This window comes from Otolemur garnettii, unplaced genomic scaffold, assembly GCF_000181295.1.
Source record: "Otolemur garnettii isolate 467f Iridium unplaced genomic scaffold, OtoGar3 scaffold00276, whole genome shotgun sequence".
Taxonomy (NCBI): Eukaryota; Metazoa; Chordata; class Mammalia; order Primates; family Galagidae; genus Otolemur; species Otolemur garnettii.
In genome coordinates, this window is record NW_003852671.1 from 1067994 (window position 1) to 1087032 (window position 19039).

General features: G+C 41.8%; 1 protein-coding gene and 3 non-coding genes across 4 annotated transcripts; 2 read left to right on the forward strand and 2 right to left on the reverse strand.

Annotated features, from left to right (window-relative positions):
* Positions 1-737: 737 nt before the first annotated feature.
* Positions 738-1733, forward strand: LOC100952271 (olfactory receptor 6S1). Its single transcript, XM_012813541.1, has one exon. The coding sequence runs from the start codon at positions 738-740 to the stop codon at positions 1731-1733; it is 996 nt and encodes a 331-aa protein (XP_012668995.1).
* Positions 1734-8748: 7015 nt separating this feature from the next.
* On the reverse strand, positions 8749-8820 carry TRNAP-UGG. Its single transcript has one exon. It is a non-coding gene; the product is annotated as a tRNA-Pro (tRNA).
* Positions 8821-10322: 1502 nt separating this feature from the next.
* Positions 10323-10395, forward strand: TRNAT-UGU. Its single transcript has one exon. It is a non-coding gene; the product is annotated as a tRNA-Thr (tRNA).
* A 4548-nt stretch (positions 10396-14943) lies between these two features.
* Positions 14944-15025, reverse strand: TRNAL-UAG. Its single transcript has one exon. It is a non-coding gene; the product is annotated as a tRNA-Leu (tRNA).
* Between the last annotated feature and the right edge of the window lie 4014 nt (positions 15026-19039).

A 19039-nucleotide genomic window follows, 5' to 3' on the forward strand; every position in this document is an offset into this window, starting at 1 on the left:
CCCATGATTGCATTAATGTACACAGTTATGCTGTAAGAAATAAAAAAGAGAAATTTCATATATTAGGCATATTCATGTTCTAGATTCTTATGACACATTGTACAGCTGGGCTGTGAAAGTACAAATAAGGACTAGATTGGATAGTCTGCCAAGGGCAAGCTAAGACTAGACTCTGGTGTCCCAACTTAGAGCTAAGGGCTTTCTTCACTGCCATATCATTTGTTAGTTAAGTGCTAGGAACTCTTTTAAGAGTTCATTATTCATTAGCTCCTTACAGCATTTACAATTAAGGAACACAGAGGGGCTAAGTAACCTTGCCAAGGCCATTCAGCCAGTAAGTGGTGATGCAGGAACTTAAAGCTAGGCAGTTTGGTTCAAGTTTTGATCTTGGTTGAACGGTAATCATATTCCTCCCCAAATCATTTTTCTGGTATTTTTGCCCAACTCATCTGAGTGATGTTGTTATTCCAATAATGAGTTGTCATAATTTTAAGATCTGAGAACAAAAGAAGTGAAGATGGAGGCTCCTGGTGTTTTCATACCTAAGTTTGCCCTTTATTGAAAATCTTCTCAAGCTCTAAAAACCATTCAATGATAATCTCAGGTGTTCCAATCTGTGATTGGAGAAAGTGAGGAGACATGTACCATACCATGATAAAGCAAGTGTCAGAACGGTTAAGAAGAGGACCTGCTCTCACCAGGACCATGTTCCTATTACTGCACAGGTGGGAAAGATAATGGCTTCTGATGGGAACCAGAGTATTGGTGCAACAGAGTTCATCCTGGCAGGGTTCCCAAATCTCAACAGCACAACAAAGGAACTGTTTTCTGTGTTCCTCCTTATCTATCTGCTGACTCTGACGGGCAACGTGTTGATCGTGGGGGTGGTAAGAGCTGATACTCGTCTGCAGATCCCCATGTACTTCTTTCTGGGTAACCTGTCCTGCCTAGAGATTCTGCTCACTTCTGTCATCATCCCTAAGATGCTAAGCAATTTTCTCTCAAGGCAACACACTATTTCCTTTGCCGCATGTATTACCCAGTTCTATTTCTACTTCTTTCTTGGGGCTTCTGAGTTCCTGCTGCTGGCTGTCATGTCCATGGATCGCTACCTGGCCATCTGTCAGCCTCTGCGCTACCCGTTGCTCATGAGTGGGCCTGTGTGCTTTCGTGTCGCCTTGGCCTGCTGGGTGGGGGGACTCCTCCCTGTGCTTGGTCCCACAGTGGCTGTGGCCTTGCTTCCTTTCTGTAAGCAGGGAGCTGTGGTGCAGCACTTCTTCTGTGACAGTGGCCCACTGCTCCGCCTGGCATGCACTAACACTAAGAAGCTGGAGGAGACTGACTTTGTCCTGGCCTCTCTTGTTATTGTATCCTCACTGATAATCACAGCGGTATCCTACGGCCAGATAGTCCTGGCTGTCCTGCGCATCCCCTCTGCTGCAGGCCGTCAGAAGGCCTTCTCTACCTGTACTTCTCACTTGATGGTGGTGACCCTCTTCTATGGAAGTGCCATTTTTCTCTATGTGCGACCATCACAGAGTGGCTCAGTGGATACTAACTGGGCAGTGACAGTGATAACCACGTTCGTGACACCACTGCTGAATCCATTCATCTATGCCTTGCGCAATAAGCAGGTCAAGGAAGCTTTGAAGGACATGTTTAGGAAAGTGGTAGGAGACTTTTTAGGGCATTTTTTCCTTGATAAGAGTCTCAATAAGAAAACAGTAAGGTGAAAGCAAAGAGACTCAGTAGCTCGTCTTACAGCCACACTTTCTCCATTGTTTCTCTCCTTCCCATTGTCATCATGGACATTACCAAAGAACTGAATTTGGGAACCATTAATGAACTCCCAGGTCATCAAGTGTACCCTTCTCTTTCAAGAAAAATCCTTGATTCTAATAATAATCCACATGGTTATGGATACATCATGATCAACATCATCATCACTTCATAAGACCTTCGAATCTGTGAGATCTTAATTGTTGGGGCTATGGTCACCTGGGAAATCTTAGGATAGGTTTCAGAAAACTTCTACATCCCATAGGTATCTAAACTTTATGAGTTTGGAACATATATGCATAAATCCACAGTTTTAATCCAATTTTTATTATTTATTTATTTATTTTAAGACAGAGTCTCAAGCTGTCACCCTTGGTAGAGTGCCATGGCATCACAGCTCACAGCAACCTCCAACTCTTGGGCTTAAGTGATTCTCTTGCCTCAGCCTCCCAAGTAGCTGGGACTATAGGGACCCATCACAACACCCAGATATTTTTTGGTTGCAGTTGTCATTGTTGCTTAGCAGGCCCAGGCTGGGTTCAAACCTGCCACCCTAGATGTATGTGGTGAGAGCCCTGCCAACTGATCCAATTTTTAGATCTGTGTGTGCCCTCTCTTCAAAAGTTAAAACTGATTAAGCATCTCAGTAGAACCTTCCAATTGTTTATGCAAATCATGAATTAAAAAAAAATCCCAATAGCCATAAAAAGAAATAAAAATAAATAGATTACCTGGATATTTTTGTATATGCTTTCTAGAAAAAAATATATTTATTACTAGATGGATAAAAGGTAAAACAAATTTAATAAAGAGACTTAATCACTTCTCTATGGCAATCTTGCTTTTGGAAAAGCAAATTAATGAGGGATTTCATGAATAACAGCATTTAATGTATTTTTCTAATTTGTAGTTTATTTATTATACAGAGAGGAATTAAAGACATCACTTGTTTTGTCATTGGATTATAAGAGCGTTTACGAACTAATATTGGAGATCACTTGAAAACTGATTTACCCTTTCTGGTTTATTCTCTTAGGGAACTTTTCACAGAGGACATCACACATTAAACATAAATTAATGCTATGTTGAAGTGTGTTTATGTAGATAGGGACAATGTACAAAAAAAATTTGTTTTATTGTGCTGTGGCATCAGTTTAAAAAGAAAGAAAAAAGTTGTATTGTGGAAAATTACTTTGGATTCAATTTAATTCAATTAAAATTTATTGAATATCTTGTTCTTGGCATATATAGAGGCATGAATATACGATCCCTGCTATAAAGAAACTGACAGAATTTTGTGTGGTGTGTGTGTGTGTGTGTGTGTATGAGAGAGACAGAAACTGTGGATCAAAATGTAATTACACTATTGTAAAATTTTAAAGTGATTCTAAAAAGATGACATTTTCCTAATAAAGCACAAGAGAAATGAGGTGCTGCCTGTGGCTCAGTGGGTAAGTCTCCAGCCCCATATACCAAGGGTGGTGGGTTCAAACCCTCCCAGGTCAAACTGCAACAAAAAAAAATAGTGGGGCATTGTGGCAGGGGCCTGTAGTCCCACTTATTTGGAAGGCTGAGGTAGGAGAATCGCCTAAGCCCAGGAGTTGGAGGTTGCTGTGAGCTGTGATGCCACAGCTCTCTACTGAGGGTGATCAAGTAGACTCTGTCTCTAAAAATTAATTAATTAATTAATTAATTAAAATAAAATAAAATAAACAAAGCAAAAGAGAAAATACTGGGTAAATGAACCTGATTAAGAGTAGAAATATCAAAATAAAAACTGTACCAGGGAGCAAAATTTAAAAATATGTAAATATTTTATAGTGTATTTAAGAGAATAAATTTCTATTCATTTTCAAGAAGATACATGTGACTATAAATTTATTTAATGGAGTAATAAACATACTCTGGACATGAGTCAAACGATTCTTTTTTTTTTTTTGTAGAGACAGAGTCTCACTTTGTTCCCCTTCGTGGAGTGCTATGGCATCACATAGCTCACAGCAACCTCCAACTCCTGGGCCTAAGCGATTCTCCTGCCTCAGCCTCCTGCGTAGCTGAGACTACAGGCATCCACCACAACGCCCGGCAATTTTTTGGTTGCAGTTCGGCCGGGGCCAGGTTTGAACCCGCCACCCTCAGTATATGGGGCCAGCACTCTACTCACTGAGCCACAGGCACCGCCCAGAGTGAAAAGATTAATAAAAAAATAAATGTTCCACTTTGCCAAGATTAAGATGAATCTGTTAATTATTTGATGTGAAATTAGCCATTCCTCTAATATATACCTACATATATATAAAATATAGGTTTAATAGTATGTTAACTAATCAAGTTAGTAAACATAGAGTCAACAAGAAAGCCACATGTACTTTCTTAAATTTTTATAAAGGTATGTGGTAAATGCCTTTATTCAAACTCTTACCTTCATATAAGCATTGTTCTCAGCTAATAAGACCCATAGCAGAATATGTACAATACTTCTCAGGAGGGTCTTACCTCATAGCCAGATAGCAAAAGACTCTCTTAGATAAAACCTTCGTGAATACATGCTCACAATCCAAAATGAAAACACACACAAGGAACTTTACCAAAATTCAAAACTTTTGTGCTTTTAAGGGTAAGCCCAAGAAGGTAAAAAAAAAAAAAAAATCTCACAGAATGGAGAGGAATATTTGTAAATCATATCTGATAAGAGACCTATATCTAGAATATATTCTATCCAATAACATAAAGAAAATAACCTAATTTAAAAGTGTACACAGGATCTGAATAGACATTTCTCCAAAGAAGATTTAGAAGTAGGCAAAAAGCTCATGAAAAGATGCGATGCTTGCCATCATTAGTCATCAATGTGAATCAAAACATGATGAGATACCACCTCACACCCACTAGAATGACTATCATCAAAAAGACAAACAAGTGCTGATGAAGGAGTGTAGAAATCAGAACTCTCATACATTGCTGGTGAGAATGTAAAGTGGTTACAAAATGGTCTCTCAGTTCTTCAAAAGTTTAAACATAGAGTCACCATGTGACCCATCAATTTTGTTTCTCGGTATATACCTGTGAGAAATTAAAACTTTTGTATCCACACAAAAGCTTGTATATGGTGTTCACAGCAGCACTATTTATAAAGCCAAAAGGGAAAATAACCCAAATATCCATCAATTGATGAATGAACAAAGAAAATGTGATATATTACACATTACGTGGAAGAGCCTTAAAAATACACTAAATGAAAGAAGTCAGTCACAAAAGGTAATATATTGTATGATTCCATTTATCTAAAATATCCAAAACAGGCAAATCTATACACACAAAAAAATAATTCATGGGGTAGGGTTGGGAGAAAATAGAGAGTGACTTTTAATGGGTATAAAGATTCTTTTTAGGGTGATTAAAATGTTCCACAGTTCAGAAAATGAAAATATGAAGGAAATAGACCAATACTTGGAAGCACGCCACCTTCCTAGACTTAGCCAGAATGAAGTGGAAATGTTGAACAGGCCTATATCAAGTTCTGAAATAGCATCAACTATACAAAATCTCCCCAAAAAGAAAAGCCCAGGACCATCAGAATTCTACCAAACCTTTACAGAGGAACTAGTATCTCTATTACTCAACCTTTTTCAAAATATAGAAAAAGAAGGAATACTACCCAACACATTCCGTGAAGCAAACATCACCTTGATCCCCAAACCAGGAAAAGACCCAACAAGAAAAGAAAATTATAGACCAATATCAATAATGAATACTGATGCAAAAATAATCAACAATATCCTAGCAAATAGAATCCAGCAACACATCAAACAAATTATACACCATGACCAAGTAGGTTTTATCCCAGGGTCTCAAGGCTGGTTCAATATGCATAAATCTATAAATATAATTCATCACATAAATAAATTAAAAAACAAAGACCAGACCTCAGACTATACTATAAATCGATAGAGATCAAAACAGCATGGTACTGGCACAAAAACAGAGAAGTAGATGCATGGAACAGAATAGAGCGCCAAGAGATGTATCTAGCTACCTACCGTTATCTGATCCTTGACAAGCCAATTAAAAATATTGAGTGGGGAAAAGATTCCCTATTTAACAAATGGTGCTGGGCCAAATGGATGGCATCCTGTAGAAGACGGAAACTAGACCCACACCTTTCACCATTAACTAAGATAGACTCACTGGATTAAAGATTTAAACTTAAGACATGAAACTATGATACTACTAGAAGAAAGTGTAGGGAAAACACTTGAAGAAATCGGCTTGGGCGAAAATTTTATGAGGAGGACCCCTCGGGCAATTGAAGCAATGTCAAAAATACACTTTTGGGACCTGGTCAAACTAAAAAGTTTCTGCACAGCCAAAAACACAGTAAATAAAGTGGGTAGACAGCCCTCAGAATGGGAGAAGATATTTGCTGGTTATGTCTCTGACAAAGGTTTAATAACCAGAATCCACAGAGAACTCAAACATATTAGCAAGAAAAAAACAAGCAATCCCATTTCAGGGTGGGAGGGATTTGAATAGAAATTTCTCTAAAGAAGATAGGCACATGACCTACAGATATATGAAAAAATGCTCTCCATCCTTAATCATCAGAGAAATGCAAATCAAAAGTACTTTAAGATACCATCTAACTCCTGTAAGATTAACTCACATCACAAAATCCCCAAACCAGAGATGCTGGCGTGGATGTGGAGAAAAGGGAACACTTCTACACTGCTGGTGGGAATGCAAACTAATACATTCCCTTTGGAAAGATGTTTGGAGAACACTTAGGAATCTAAAAATAGACCTGCCATTCGATCCTACAATGCCTCTACTAGGTATATATCCAGAAGACCAAAAATCACATTATAACAAAGATATTTGTACCAGAATGTTTATTGCAGCCCAATTCATAATTGCTAAGTTATGGAAGAAGCCCAAGTGCCCATCAACCCATGAATGGATCAATAAATTGTGGTATATGTACACCATGGAATATTAGGCAGCCTTAAAGAAAGATGGAGACTTTATCTCTTTGGTGTTTATATGGATGGAGCTGGAACATATTCTTCTTAGCAAAGTATCTCAAGAATGGAAGAAAAAGTATCCAATGTACTCAGCCTACTATGAAACCAATTTATAGCTTTCATATGAAAGCTATGACCCAATTATAGCCCAAGAACATGGGGAAAGGGGAGAGGAAGGAGAGGGGAGGGGGGATGCTGGGTGGAGGGAGGGTAATTGGTGAGACCACACCTAGGGTGCATCTTACAAGAGTACATGTGAAATTTACTAAATGTAGAATATAAATGTCTTAACACAATAACTAAGAAAATGCTGTGAAAGCCATGTTAACCAGTTTGATGAAAATATTTCAAATTGTACATAAAACCAGCACATTGTACCCCATGATTGCTTTAATGTACACAGCTATGATTTAATAAAATAAAAAAAAGGAAAATAAAATATTCCACAGTTGATGTGGTGATGGTTGTACAACTCTACAAACCTACTAAATATGATGTAAATGTGTATTTTTTAGAAAGTTATATCAATAAGGTTGTTATTTCTCAAAAAACACACAAAATAAGGAATCAGGACTTTCAGAACAAGAGTCAGCAGATAAACAATAAAATCAACTTAAACCTTCGAGAACTTCAAATAATATAATCATTAGATTTGCAGAATATAAATTAAGAATTATTAAAGAAATAAAAGAAAAATCAATAGCATAGTAAATGAAAACAATAAAAAAATAAGTAGGCAGCAGGCTCAGAGCCTGTAGCACAGTGGTTCCAGCACCAGCCACATGCACTGAGTCTGGCGAGTTCCAGCCCCCAGGGCCGGCCAAACGACAACTGCAGCAAGGAAACAGCCAGGCATTGTGGTGGCGCCTATAGTCCCAGCTACTTTGGATGCTGAAGCAAAAGAAATCACTTAAGCCCAAGAATCTGAGGTTGCTGTGAGCTGTGATGCCACAGCACTTTATCAAGGGAGCCATAGTGAGACTCTGTCTCAAAAATAATAATAATAATAAATAAATGAATAAATAAAAATTAGGTGGCAGTTTCCAAAAAAAAAAAAAAACAAAAACAAAAACAATGGGAAGTCTAGAATGAAAAATATCGTTGAAATTAAAGATTCTGAATACCTGACACAGAAAATTAGAGAAGCAGAGAAATATTTAGTAAATGTAAATAGATCTTAAGAAATTATACAAAATGGCCAAGGATTATGTGTTGCCAGAACCGAACTATGCTCAAGGATTATAGGTAGAGGCCAAACAGCACACCCTGTTGGTTTCTTGGATGAGCAATCAAAGAATACTAAAGGGTCTGGGTGGATTCTTGCCAGAAATGGCAAAAAACGACTATCACCATGTTATATTGTGCTTTGGAAAATAATGCCTAGTTAAATTGCTCTCCCGTTGAACGGGATGGACCGTGCTCTTAAGCCCTAGGTTCCCCAGGGCAGCGACCTGGCATTCGAACGATTGCAACGGCGCTTGCAATTGTCGGGTGGGCAGTCTCAGAACCAAAAGCGTAACCTCCCGCTGTGGACAGGCGCCAGGGCTAGCTAGCCTCCTCATCCCGAAGCTGGGTCACCAAGGAGACCAGGGCCTCAGGAAGCGGGCTCTGTCTTGGTACTCTGGCCCCAATATACCTCCAGTACCACTCTGTTCCTTGTGAGTTGAGATGCCGTACTGGGAAGTGTGCGAGCGTGCCATTCCCAACAAAACTGCCTGCTGGAGCGACACCGCGAGCTCCGATGTGCGGCAAAGCCCTTGGCCCCTGGTAGCATCCATGTTGCTTTTGAATCTTTAGGCAAAAGGGATAAATTTGCTTAGCAATCTCATCCCGAAGTGGCAAGTTTGTTCAACAATCTTATTCCGAAACAGGGCGAGGACAGTCCTGGCGGCGATTGCGTTATGCGGCGACTATTGGCTGTAGGGGGGACGAAAAAGATTACAAGCTAGGGCTCGTCCGGGATTTGAACCCGGGACCTCTCGCACCCAAAGCGAGAATCATACCACTAGACCAACGAGCCTGAATTGGGTAGCATTTTTCCTCTAAGAATATTCATTTATTCTTTTAGTTGTAGCACAGGTATTCATTTCTGATTCTTTTTCCCAGCGATTTTCTCTGGACTCCCAAGACAGTCAAGATGCAGGTTCAAAAGGACCTGAGCTGCACCATTCTTAGGGTGGAAATGTTCATTTCAGGATTCAGACTAAGCTGTAAGTCGCTTTGTGGACTAAGAGGGCTTAAATATTTACAGGGTTAGAACCAGAAATTGCAGATGGCCTGGGGTTAAAGGACCCAAGAAAAACAAGGATGACAGGTAGGCAGAGAGAACTCCAACCAATGTTGCCAAATAAGCTAAATTCTTAACAGTCACTACTTTAAATCCCTTGGCTACAGCGCCTCACACTTCACATGGGTGCTTTTGCCGTTTCCTTTCAGTTTAATTTGCTTAATTACATATTACAAGTATAGATTTAAGGCACCTTTCAAGAGTGCAGGAGGTGCAGGGGGAGAAGTTGCTGGCTTCCAGTACTGCCTTCTGTAGAATTCTCTTGTCACTCAAAAAGTGGTAGGTGGGCTGGAAAGGGAGAGGGGTGTCCTTACTCTACACAGTCTGTACTACAGTCTCTTCTGCTTAGGGAACAAAGTTCTTGGGCTCTAGCTCTAACTTCCCTAAGTCAGAGCAGTCATCCAGCTTACCCGGCAGCTACCATGTTCCTGGCCCATGGAGGAGCCCAATGCCTGTGAAGCCCAATAAGTGAACTTCCTGGACTAGGTGTCATACTCCCGGGCAGGCTGAGACCAAAGGGGGGAAAGGGAGAAAAGGACCTCTCCCTCTTCACCCTTCCTACCTGATGCCATTTTCTATTTGTTCTGGGCTTTGGGTTGGCAGCTGGAGAAGGCTGGAGGCCAAGAAAGAAGTAGCTGTCGCCCTGACTCAGAGTTGTTAGGAAGAGGACTGTTAAAGGACCAAGGAAAGGTCTGGTCCCTTGTAGCAGCTTCTGCTTCAGGTAACCTGAAGGAATCTGTGACAGCCCCACTCCACTGAAAGGTGGAGAGGGTAAGAACTGGATGCTGGAATGCCCCCATGGTCTGGGCCCCAGACTCCGAAGATCTGGGTGGTACAACCTATGTTTAGAGAAAGCCTCTTCCATTTCATAAACAACCCTGATCTTAGTCTAAGCCAGAGCAGTTACTTTTAAATGTGTCCAAAGAGGTTGGGGAGAAGCACTGATGCCATGTCTTGCGTGCTTCTCTAACCTAAGGAACACAAGGGGGCCCTGGTGTTACTGCGCTCCCTGACTTGTCAGGTCTGAGGCTGAGGATCGTGTACTGTGGACACTACTCTTCCAGTGATTCGCGCTTCAGTTTGGACTTAGTCAAGAAAATGCATCTTTTTTTATGTACAAAGATGTACTTCCAAATTTCTTTTAAGTATATGTAAGCTTTATGTAGATATAAATGTAACTTACCTGGGATTTTATGAATTTAACACATTCAGTGTTAAAAACTGGGTAGTGTGGTGGCTCCATAGCTCAGGGGTTAGAGCACTGGTCTTGTAAACCAGGGGTCGTGAGTTCAAATCTCGCTGGGGCCTCATAGCAAGTTTCTTTCCAGGTTTCAAAGAGAATACACTATTAATTTTAGTTGATTGAAACACACTTATTTAGAAGAAAGGAAGCACTTCATGATCTTTTCCGAGAAGTCATCCTGGAAATTTAGGAAGAAATAACACAGCCTCAGAGCTCTTGGGATCGATCCCGAAAAAAATAGGTGTTTGTACCCTTTAGTAACTGGGGGAAGAAGCTAGACTGGTCGCATTTCTGGGATAAAAGTTCCGGAGTTGGTCCATACCTCTGTGTTTGTGGGAGAGATTAGCCTGGGGCGGTTGACAACCTTTGCGCCTGGAGTCCTGCGCGCTCCCGGCTTGCAGCTTGTGCGGGCGTCCTGCCCCTGCCCTCCCGGAGTGAGAGCTGGTTCTCAGATCACTCTGGGACAGCCTGGTTTTACAGTTTCTTTTCTGAAGCTACGCAGATTCACCTCAATCCAGGTGGCTTGTGCTCCCCTACTAGCCTCACGTCCTCGGACTCAGATCTTGTCCCAGCTGTTTTGTCTGCTCCTGGGATTCGCTCCAGACTCGGCCTTCTGGAGACCAAGGCTCGAATACAAAAGAAGTCAGGACTCTCACCAGCTTCTACTGAATGCACAAAATCCTACACTGATAGCCACACAGCGCTTCTGTCGACAGCTCAGCTAGTAAAATGCGAGACTGCAGAGGTCTTAGCGGCCGGTATTCTTATGTCCCTGGTTTGATTTCCGGTTGAAGGGAGTGCCTGGTGTTCTTTTCTTCAGGCCTATGCTCAGTACCCAAAATTTACTTTCTATTCTCAAGCAGAGAAGCTCTTACTTTCCTTCTATTCTCAAGCAACAAAAGAACTACATTTTGCTGGCCACGAACCTCAATTTTCGTGGAGGTAAGGGAGGGAGGAACATGTAAACCACGAAAAAAATTTAGGGCAGTGAAATTATTCTGTATGGTGCCATAATGGTGTATCCATGTTATGGTATAGTTTTCCAAACCAGTGGAATACACAATATGAAGGTAGAATCCTCTAGTAATCTACAGACTTTGGTTAATAATGATGTATCAATGTTGTTTGTAACAAATTGAACACACTGATGCAGGATGTCATGGTGAGGGCAGCTGTGTGTGTGTAGGGGGGAATGTATGAACTCTGTAATTTCCACACAATTTTACTGTAAACATAAAACTCTTAAACATAAAGTGTATTTAAAAAAAACCTGATGACTTAAGTAATTCACAGTTTAGCTGAAAGAACAAAATAGATAACGCCCATGTTGGTACGTTGATACTACTCATAAACATTTACAAAACTACATGATACAGGAGCACATTCAGGACAGCCAAGTGATCAGAATGGTGAGGAGGGACTATAGGCGAAATGCCTAGATGCTTTTGGCCAAAAAGCCATTTGAAAGAGAGCAGTGAAAAGACTTTGAGCAGGCATACTTGTGAGAAACTGAGGCAGAATCCCATATGACCGGGTTGGTTGCAGGCCTAACTTGATCAAGGCTCTGGCTGGAATGGCATTTCCAGAGATGTCCAGACTGCATTAAGGAATTAAGGTTGACTTTATAAGGCCAATAAAAAGCCCTTTGGAAAACGGGCCAGATACCCATCAGTAACCTTTCCTGATCTGTGGTAAGTGACGAAGGTCACTTGCTGACAGGTCTGGGAATGGAAATGTGTTCAGGGACCTCAAGAAAAGAGGAATTTACCCAATGCATGCAGGTATCTAATGGCACAGATGAAACCTGGGCTCGTGAAAGGCTTTTGAGAAGTCCAGCCAGAAAATTCCTTATAAAAGATTCCAGCAAAAGCCCCCTGACTTAAGACCTACATGGGAGCAGAGGTTTGCACACAAATTCCTGTATGCCCAAGAAGTTTCTTTATGCCTTGCTTAATTAAAGATTCGAAGTAACAGCCTCCAAATAGCAAAGCCGGCAAGGGCAGACATTCAATCTACCTTATTCCTCCATAGTCTCAGGCTTCATCAGATAAGAACAAAGAAAGTAATGACTGACTAAACCAGGTTATGTTGAAAGGGTTATGCTTAAAGGTGTATGTTGGGTGGATTATCATGATACTAGGAAAGAGCTACTTACAGGGTGAGTGGTCACAAAATGTTTAAATGGATTAAGTCATTGATGTCCAATGCGCATGTGAGGAGAGAAGTCATTGATGTCCAAAGCACATGTGCAGAGGGATTGTAATGAATGTTAATGAGGTCATTGCTGTATAGTGTGCATGTACAAGATTGATTATATAAACCAACAGTAAATAAAAGCTTGCGTTTTGCCTGAGCAAGCAGATGGTCACCTTTATTTAAAACACAATTTTAATAAGCATGCTAATTCTTCACGACATCACTTTTCCGTAAGACCCTAATGGCAACAAGGGACTAAGCTGAAGACAGCTTCCTGAAGTTGAATTTTGAGCTAGACTTTGAGAGAAATATTGATGAATGCTTTCTTGAGTGAGGGAGATTTGGGGCATGTATATACTGTGGGAGAGGCGGCAGAAAAGAGTGCTAGGGAGGAATGGGGGTAGAGGGCTAGGCAGAGGTGGCAAAGCAGAGCTAGGGGAGTGTCAAGAGATGTCAAGAGGAACAAGAGGGGACAGAAGGCGTGATTGATGGGGGCTCAGGATCATTTTGGTGGTAGCAGAGGTGATATGGGAAGGAAAATGCAGGGGTGGTCAGTGGCAAGAGTGAGTGGATATAGAAAGAAGCAAGCATCCTTCCATTAACAAGATAGAATTGACTGGAGCTAAAGGACAATCCAGACAAAAACATAAATTGGTACTCTTGAGAATCTGGGAAATGCTAATGTCATTCCTGAGTATGGAGAGTGCTGGGAAAGAACCTGATTGGGGAAGGGTGAGTAAGGGAGAGAAGGGAGAAGGAGATGATGAAAAGAGCCATTCTCTAGGCAGCCAAAAACATCATACTAGAGAGATAAGGTTTCCGGGAGTTATTAGAGGGAGATGAACAGAAACACAAAAATTAAATCAGTCTCAGTACAATGCACAGAATTAAATTTCAGGAAGAAGGAAAAACAAGCAACTGGAAGACAGAAAAATTGCCCTGTGAAAAAGGAAAGAATAGTGACATGGAAATTATGTAAACAGGGAATTTCGCATAAATGTCAGGAAGGTCCACTTTATCCTCAGAGATAGAGGCTCTCCACCCCCCCCCCACTAGGCACCGGAAGCAAAGTGTCTCTCAGGGCCCCTTCTGTGAAGACCTTGGGGACCTAAGATGTTTCTTGGTGAGAGATGGGTGAAAAGGAAGAGAATTGTTCTGAAGAGGAGTCACCAAAGTGAGATAGGAGGACACAGAATAAGAATCTGAATGAAGAGAAGGGAAGATGTTAAAAGGAGAGCAGAATCAAAAAGTGACACGAAAAAATTTAACACCTTGAATCTTGCACAGAGTCCTAGTTCTCTGCTCTGTTATTTTTGTTATTCTTTTCTTTTTTCTTTCCCCCTTTTCTTTTCAAACATTGCAGTGAAGCTGCCCAGACAAATCCATAAGAATGGCAGTGGGCCGTAATAGTGGATAAATGCAGTAGGACCATTCTGAGATGACCTCACTAAACAGGCCCTGAGGGTACTCTTCCCTCCCCCTCCCTCAGTGAGTTAGGTTCTTCCAACCATTGTAGTTGGGTGGCTCAGAGACCTGAAAAGTCCACAAGGTAAGTAATTTCACTGAGAAGGGGCAGGAAGGTGGCTAAGCCCACAACGTTCACAGCACATCTCCAGGGCCAGATGTAGAGAGTCGAGCAACAATCAGCTTTAAAGTCCTTTGGCATCACAAACCCACCGCAAAGTCAAAATCAATATGACTGTTTATTTGTCGTCTCTGGCTCCCCATGAAGTACTGATGTCTGAGAGATAGCTTGAACCCTGCTCAAGCTTTCTACATTCATTCATTCGTTCGCTATATTCAATAACAAAAGTAATGTGATTAGAACCAAAATAGATTCTTCCCAGAGTATTTCGCTAGCACACAGCTGCAGCCCCTAAACAGAGCAGGTGGCAGGCTGATGAGGGTGCAGTGCCACAGGAGATGGGTAGGTGCTACCGGGCCACATCTGAATTCTACAGAACAAATTGATTTGTTTTACGAAGTCTGGATTCCACCGAGGGGCCACCCTTGGGGATCTGGAGGGCTACGTGTGGTCTTGCTCACAGATAGATGGAGCCTAAACCAGATACTGAGAATGATTCAATGTGAGCATAGAAAGTATTCCTCATTGCAGTAACACATGGGGGGTGCAAAAGCTTGCAGACGAGGAAAGCTAGGCACAATAGCAAGTCTGAGTAGCAGTTCAGAGATGAGGCTACCTTGCAGAACCTGAATATTTTAAAACTGAGGTGATTCGAGTTACAAAGTTCACACAGATACTTGTTGCTGGGTAATCAGAAAGAATCAAAGGGAAAGAGGATTCAGATGCTGGGTGATCGGAAAGAATCATGGGGAAAGGTGATTCAAATTTCTTTCTAATCAGGCAGGATCTTTAGGTATTTGAATGTAATCCTGGCTGGACTAAAACATACTACTGGCAGTGATGGGATTCGAACCCACGCCTCCAAAGAGACTGGAGCCTAAATCCAGCGCCTTAGACCGCTCGGCCACACTACCACGCATAACAATAGAATTTACAACTAATTCTCTCATTTCTGAGCATTTCACAGCAGAATACCAGTGCAAAATTCTAAATTTTCTTTGCACGAAGCAGAACTCGCTGCGGTTATTTCCATTCTTCCCTAGGGACTTAGCAAATCCGGGGGGGAGGGGGAATCCACACGCCCTGAGAAGTAGGCTAGAAGGTAATCAACGATTTTTAGCGTAAATGTGCTTGGAAGACATTTATCTTTTCTTTAACCTAGACAAGACACAGAAAAAAAATAATAATTCCCAGCAACTTGCAAGTTATTAGAAGAGATTGAGGAATAAAGAACACCCTGACGCTGGGCGTTTGCTCTGTGGATTCGAATATCGCTTACAGCGCTGGGGCTGAAGTTCAGGTCAGAGGCATCCGCAGATCTGGTAAGCCTGCCACCGCATTCGAAGCAAACTCCCCGGTCGCTTCCTCCCACATCTTTGAGACACAAGGTGGCACGGTTCTTTTTACACACTCGGGTACCCGACGCCCACGCCCGCTGCTGCAGCACCCACCTGACGACTTTCCTTGTATTGTTTTTCTCAAAAAGAGTACCGGGAAAATTAGGAGTTTCGGAGGGTGATATCCGGGGTCTTCCGCACCCAAAGTAAGAATCACTGACCTACCAACGAATCCCAGTCGGCGCCGAGCCCTGGATTATGTGTTAGTTGCATTCTTCTCTGCTGTTTCTGCTTGGCTATTTTCTTGGTCTCCGGATTCAGAACTTTTTTGAAGAATCAAATTAAACACTCATGATTTAAGGTGCTCCCTCCACTTCCCACCTCGATCACTCCCAAACCCACAACCCTCTCTCGCCTCTCCTGGCCAAGGCCTCTCTGAATCTCCCCCAACCCCGGTGGCTCCAGGGATCCAGGGTTGTGGTGGGGGCAGAGGGACAAAGAGTTCTTCATCAGATCTTCCCCTGGGCGAAGGTTCTTCTAGTGCACAGTCACCGCTGCCAGGAGTATGAGAGGAAGGGAGTTTTAGAAAAATAGCTTAGCAATAGGGCTGGGGGAGCATCAGATAAATGTAGGTCTCAGGCAGGGAAGCGAGGTCAGGGATCAGCTCAGGAAGGGGCCCGGAATGGTTAGAAGTCAAAGATCTGAGGCAGGCTTTGCTCCCCCGCGCTGCCATCCGTCTGGTCCCAGCTCCTGGGTGGGCCATTCTTCCCGCACTTCCCAAACCATACACCACGTGTTAACGCGCCTCCACTTAGGTCTCTGGTGTCCCTTCTCTACTTCCAGCTCAGAGACAATCTGAGCTTCACGGTGGGAGCTGGATGTCACCCTAGCCCCTGATCGGTTCTACGTCTCCCTAGAAGAGGCAGGAGTCAGGAGTGAGGCGCAGGCTGGGAGGTAGTCAGCACCCAAGGCCAGTCGATAGTCTCTTGCAGGTTTTGAGTCCAGCGGGGTAGTCAAAGACGCTGGTAGGCTGAGGAATTAAAATATCTGTTGCCAATCCCTTTGGCTGGATGTAGGACTTCTAAGAAATTTCCATTTGTGTTCATGCTTTGGAAGAATGGGGGAGGGGTGGTGTGAGGTTACTGCCTCCATCAGTACATGTAAGTCTACCTGGGTCACAAGTGAGACGACTGTTACTCTGAAGCTGGAAAAAGTCCTAGAAATCATATGCAAATCATCTCAGTGTGTAGGAAGGGGAAGCATCAGTTTGAAAGAGAAGAGGGAGCCTAGGGCTCTTTATTGCTTGAAAAGGCATGGCAGCTGGATGGGAGGCAAGGGAAGAAATATTCAAAATATCTACTGAAATATTGTACAGAGAACTGAACTGACTAGAGACTTAGGGCCTAAGGCCTGAGAAGCCTCATGTTCAGACTTGATGAGCAAGCCAAATGAGATTGTAGTCACATTTATGACTCTCTGTGTTATAAGTGCTTATTTCATAAATACACCTGCTACGGTTTGGATATGATTAGTTTGTCCCCAACAAAACTCAAGTTGACATTTGATATCCAATATAACAGTATTGGGGCTGGGGCTTAGAAGTGCTCATAGGAATGGATCCTTCTTCATGAAGTGGCTTGGTGCTATTGCCATCATAGTGAGTGAGTTCTGGTTCTGGTGAGACTGGCTTTGTTCCTGGGAGAGTGGGTTGTTATGAAGCCAGTATGACCCTTGGGTTTTCTCTGTTTACATGTGTCTGCTTCCCCTTGGACCTTCTCTGCCATATTTTGGTCTAGTGCAGTGGCTCGTACCGGAAGCCTCGCAGATCCTGGTGCCATGCTTCTCCTACTTCTCAGTCTGTAGAATGTGCACTAAATAAACCTCTTTTCCTTATGAATTAGTCCACATCAGATATTCTAACAATACAAAATGGACAAAGACAATACTTATATAAATAGCCTGCAGTTTCTATAACTATGTGTTAACTCTTTAAAAATATGAACATTTTAATGAGATGAAAATGACCTGAGCCCTTCTTAATCTCTGTTAATGCCAGATCAGTCAATAACAGGAACCAGTCAACAGGAAAGAACCTGGTCATTACAGTAGCACTCACTTAGATCCCGGAATGCTGCCTGTTCAAGTCCCACAAACTGACAAACTTCAAAGCACTTTCTTATCATGAGAGAAAGTACCACATTCTCCTGTCCTGTCTGAAGTTCCTTTATTAACAAGGGGGCATGACTTCTATTGAGCAACCCATATTGCTTAAACATCCTGTGTGGCCTGTACTCACTGGATCCTTCAGTGGAGTAGAGAGCCTTGCTCTGTTCTCTCAAGAAGTGGATCATATGTCAGACTGCACGGTTCAAACAGGAACTGCTCAGAGACCCACAAGCCACGTGTCTCAGCATTTCTAGTAGAATAGCAACTTTGCTGCATACTTAATTGCTCAGTATCTGAAGCAAATGGGCAACCACCCCTTTGGAATGCCTGATACTGGAGCATACAATGTGTTTGTCTGGCACATGGCTATTCCTCCAATCTTCAGCCTGGAATGCTAGTATTCTAGGCATATTATTGGAGAGTTTAACTTTGAATTTTTTGATACGCATACCTTATCAATAGTCCAAATAATGTGAAAATCTATAGACAAGCAAGAAATTTACTTTAAGGCTTTAATACTCAAATTATGATCAAAGACCAGCAAATCAGCATCTCCTGGCAACATATTAGAAATGCAGAATCTTAGGTCTATTGAATTAGAATCCTAATAAGCTCCCTCAAAATTAGAATACAAATTAAATTTTGAGAAATACTCTGTGTACTAATTATATAGCAAATGCTCTATGCTTATTAAGAACATTGGAATTTCCCTCCAGAATCTTTCTGGATCATTCTCATAGAAGACACACACTTTGCAATGTAGAAGTGCTGTTCCTAGCTGCAGTGGAGAATTGTCCCACTGTTGGACTGAGGACCCCTTCTGCATGTGCTATGAAATCTTGCTAAAAATTAAATACTAGTAAATAATATACTTTTGATAAATGTATCAGATAGTCCTTTTAGCATTTACTGAACCCCTACTTAAGTATTTAGCTCTTACATGGTCTCCAATGTTTATCACATTGATCGTCATAGTAATGCAAAGTGCTGTGATACACTTTCAAGTTTTCTGAAATAAATGCTCAGAGATAAAGGAGAAAAGGGAAATATTGTTCCTTGTTTTTGGCAGGAATATTTAAGCCTCTTGTTTTTAATTTGTATTTGTCTTTACAGTGTTTATAGACATTGTTGGAGAGATGTGACAATAGAGATTTCATGGAACAACCTTAAGGAATCAATTATCTCTACAAGCTTTGGGTGAAAAGAAAAGCAATCTTGAACTAGAGCCTGGTCAACAGGACTGGAAAGCAGAGGGATTTGAAACATGTTTTATTGTTTGTTTCTGTTCATATTTCTGGTATCTGTGTCCTTTCCCCCCTACTCAGTTCCCTCAAATATAATCATCCGGGTGCTTTAGATTTTAAAAGATCAAGTCTGACGTACAAATGAATTTCTGCCTTTCCCAGCTCCTGATTCAATTCTATA

Coding starts and splice junctions, on each gene's coding strand:
- LOC100952271 (XM_012813541.1), top strand. CDS start 738: ATGGCTTCTGATGGGAACCAGAGTATTGGTGCAACAGAGTTCATCCTG.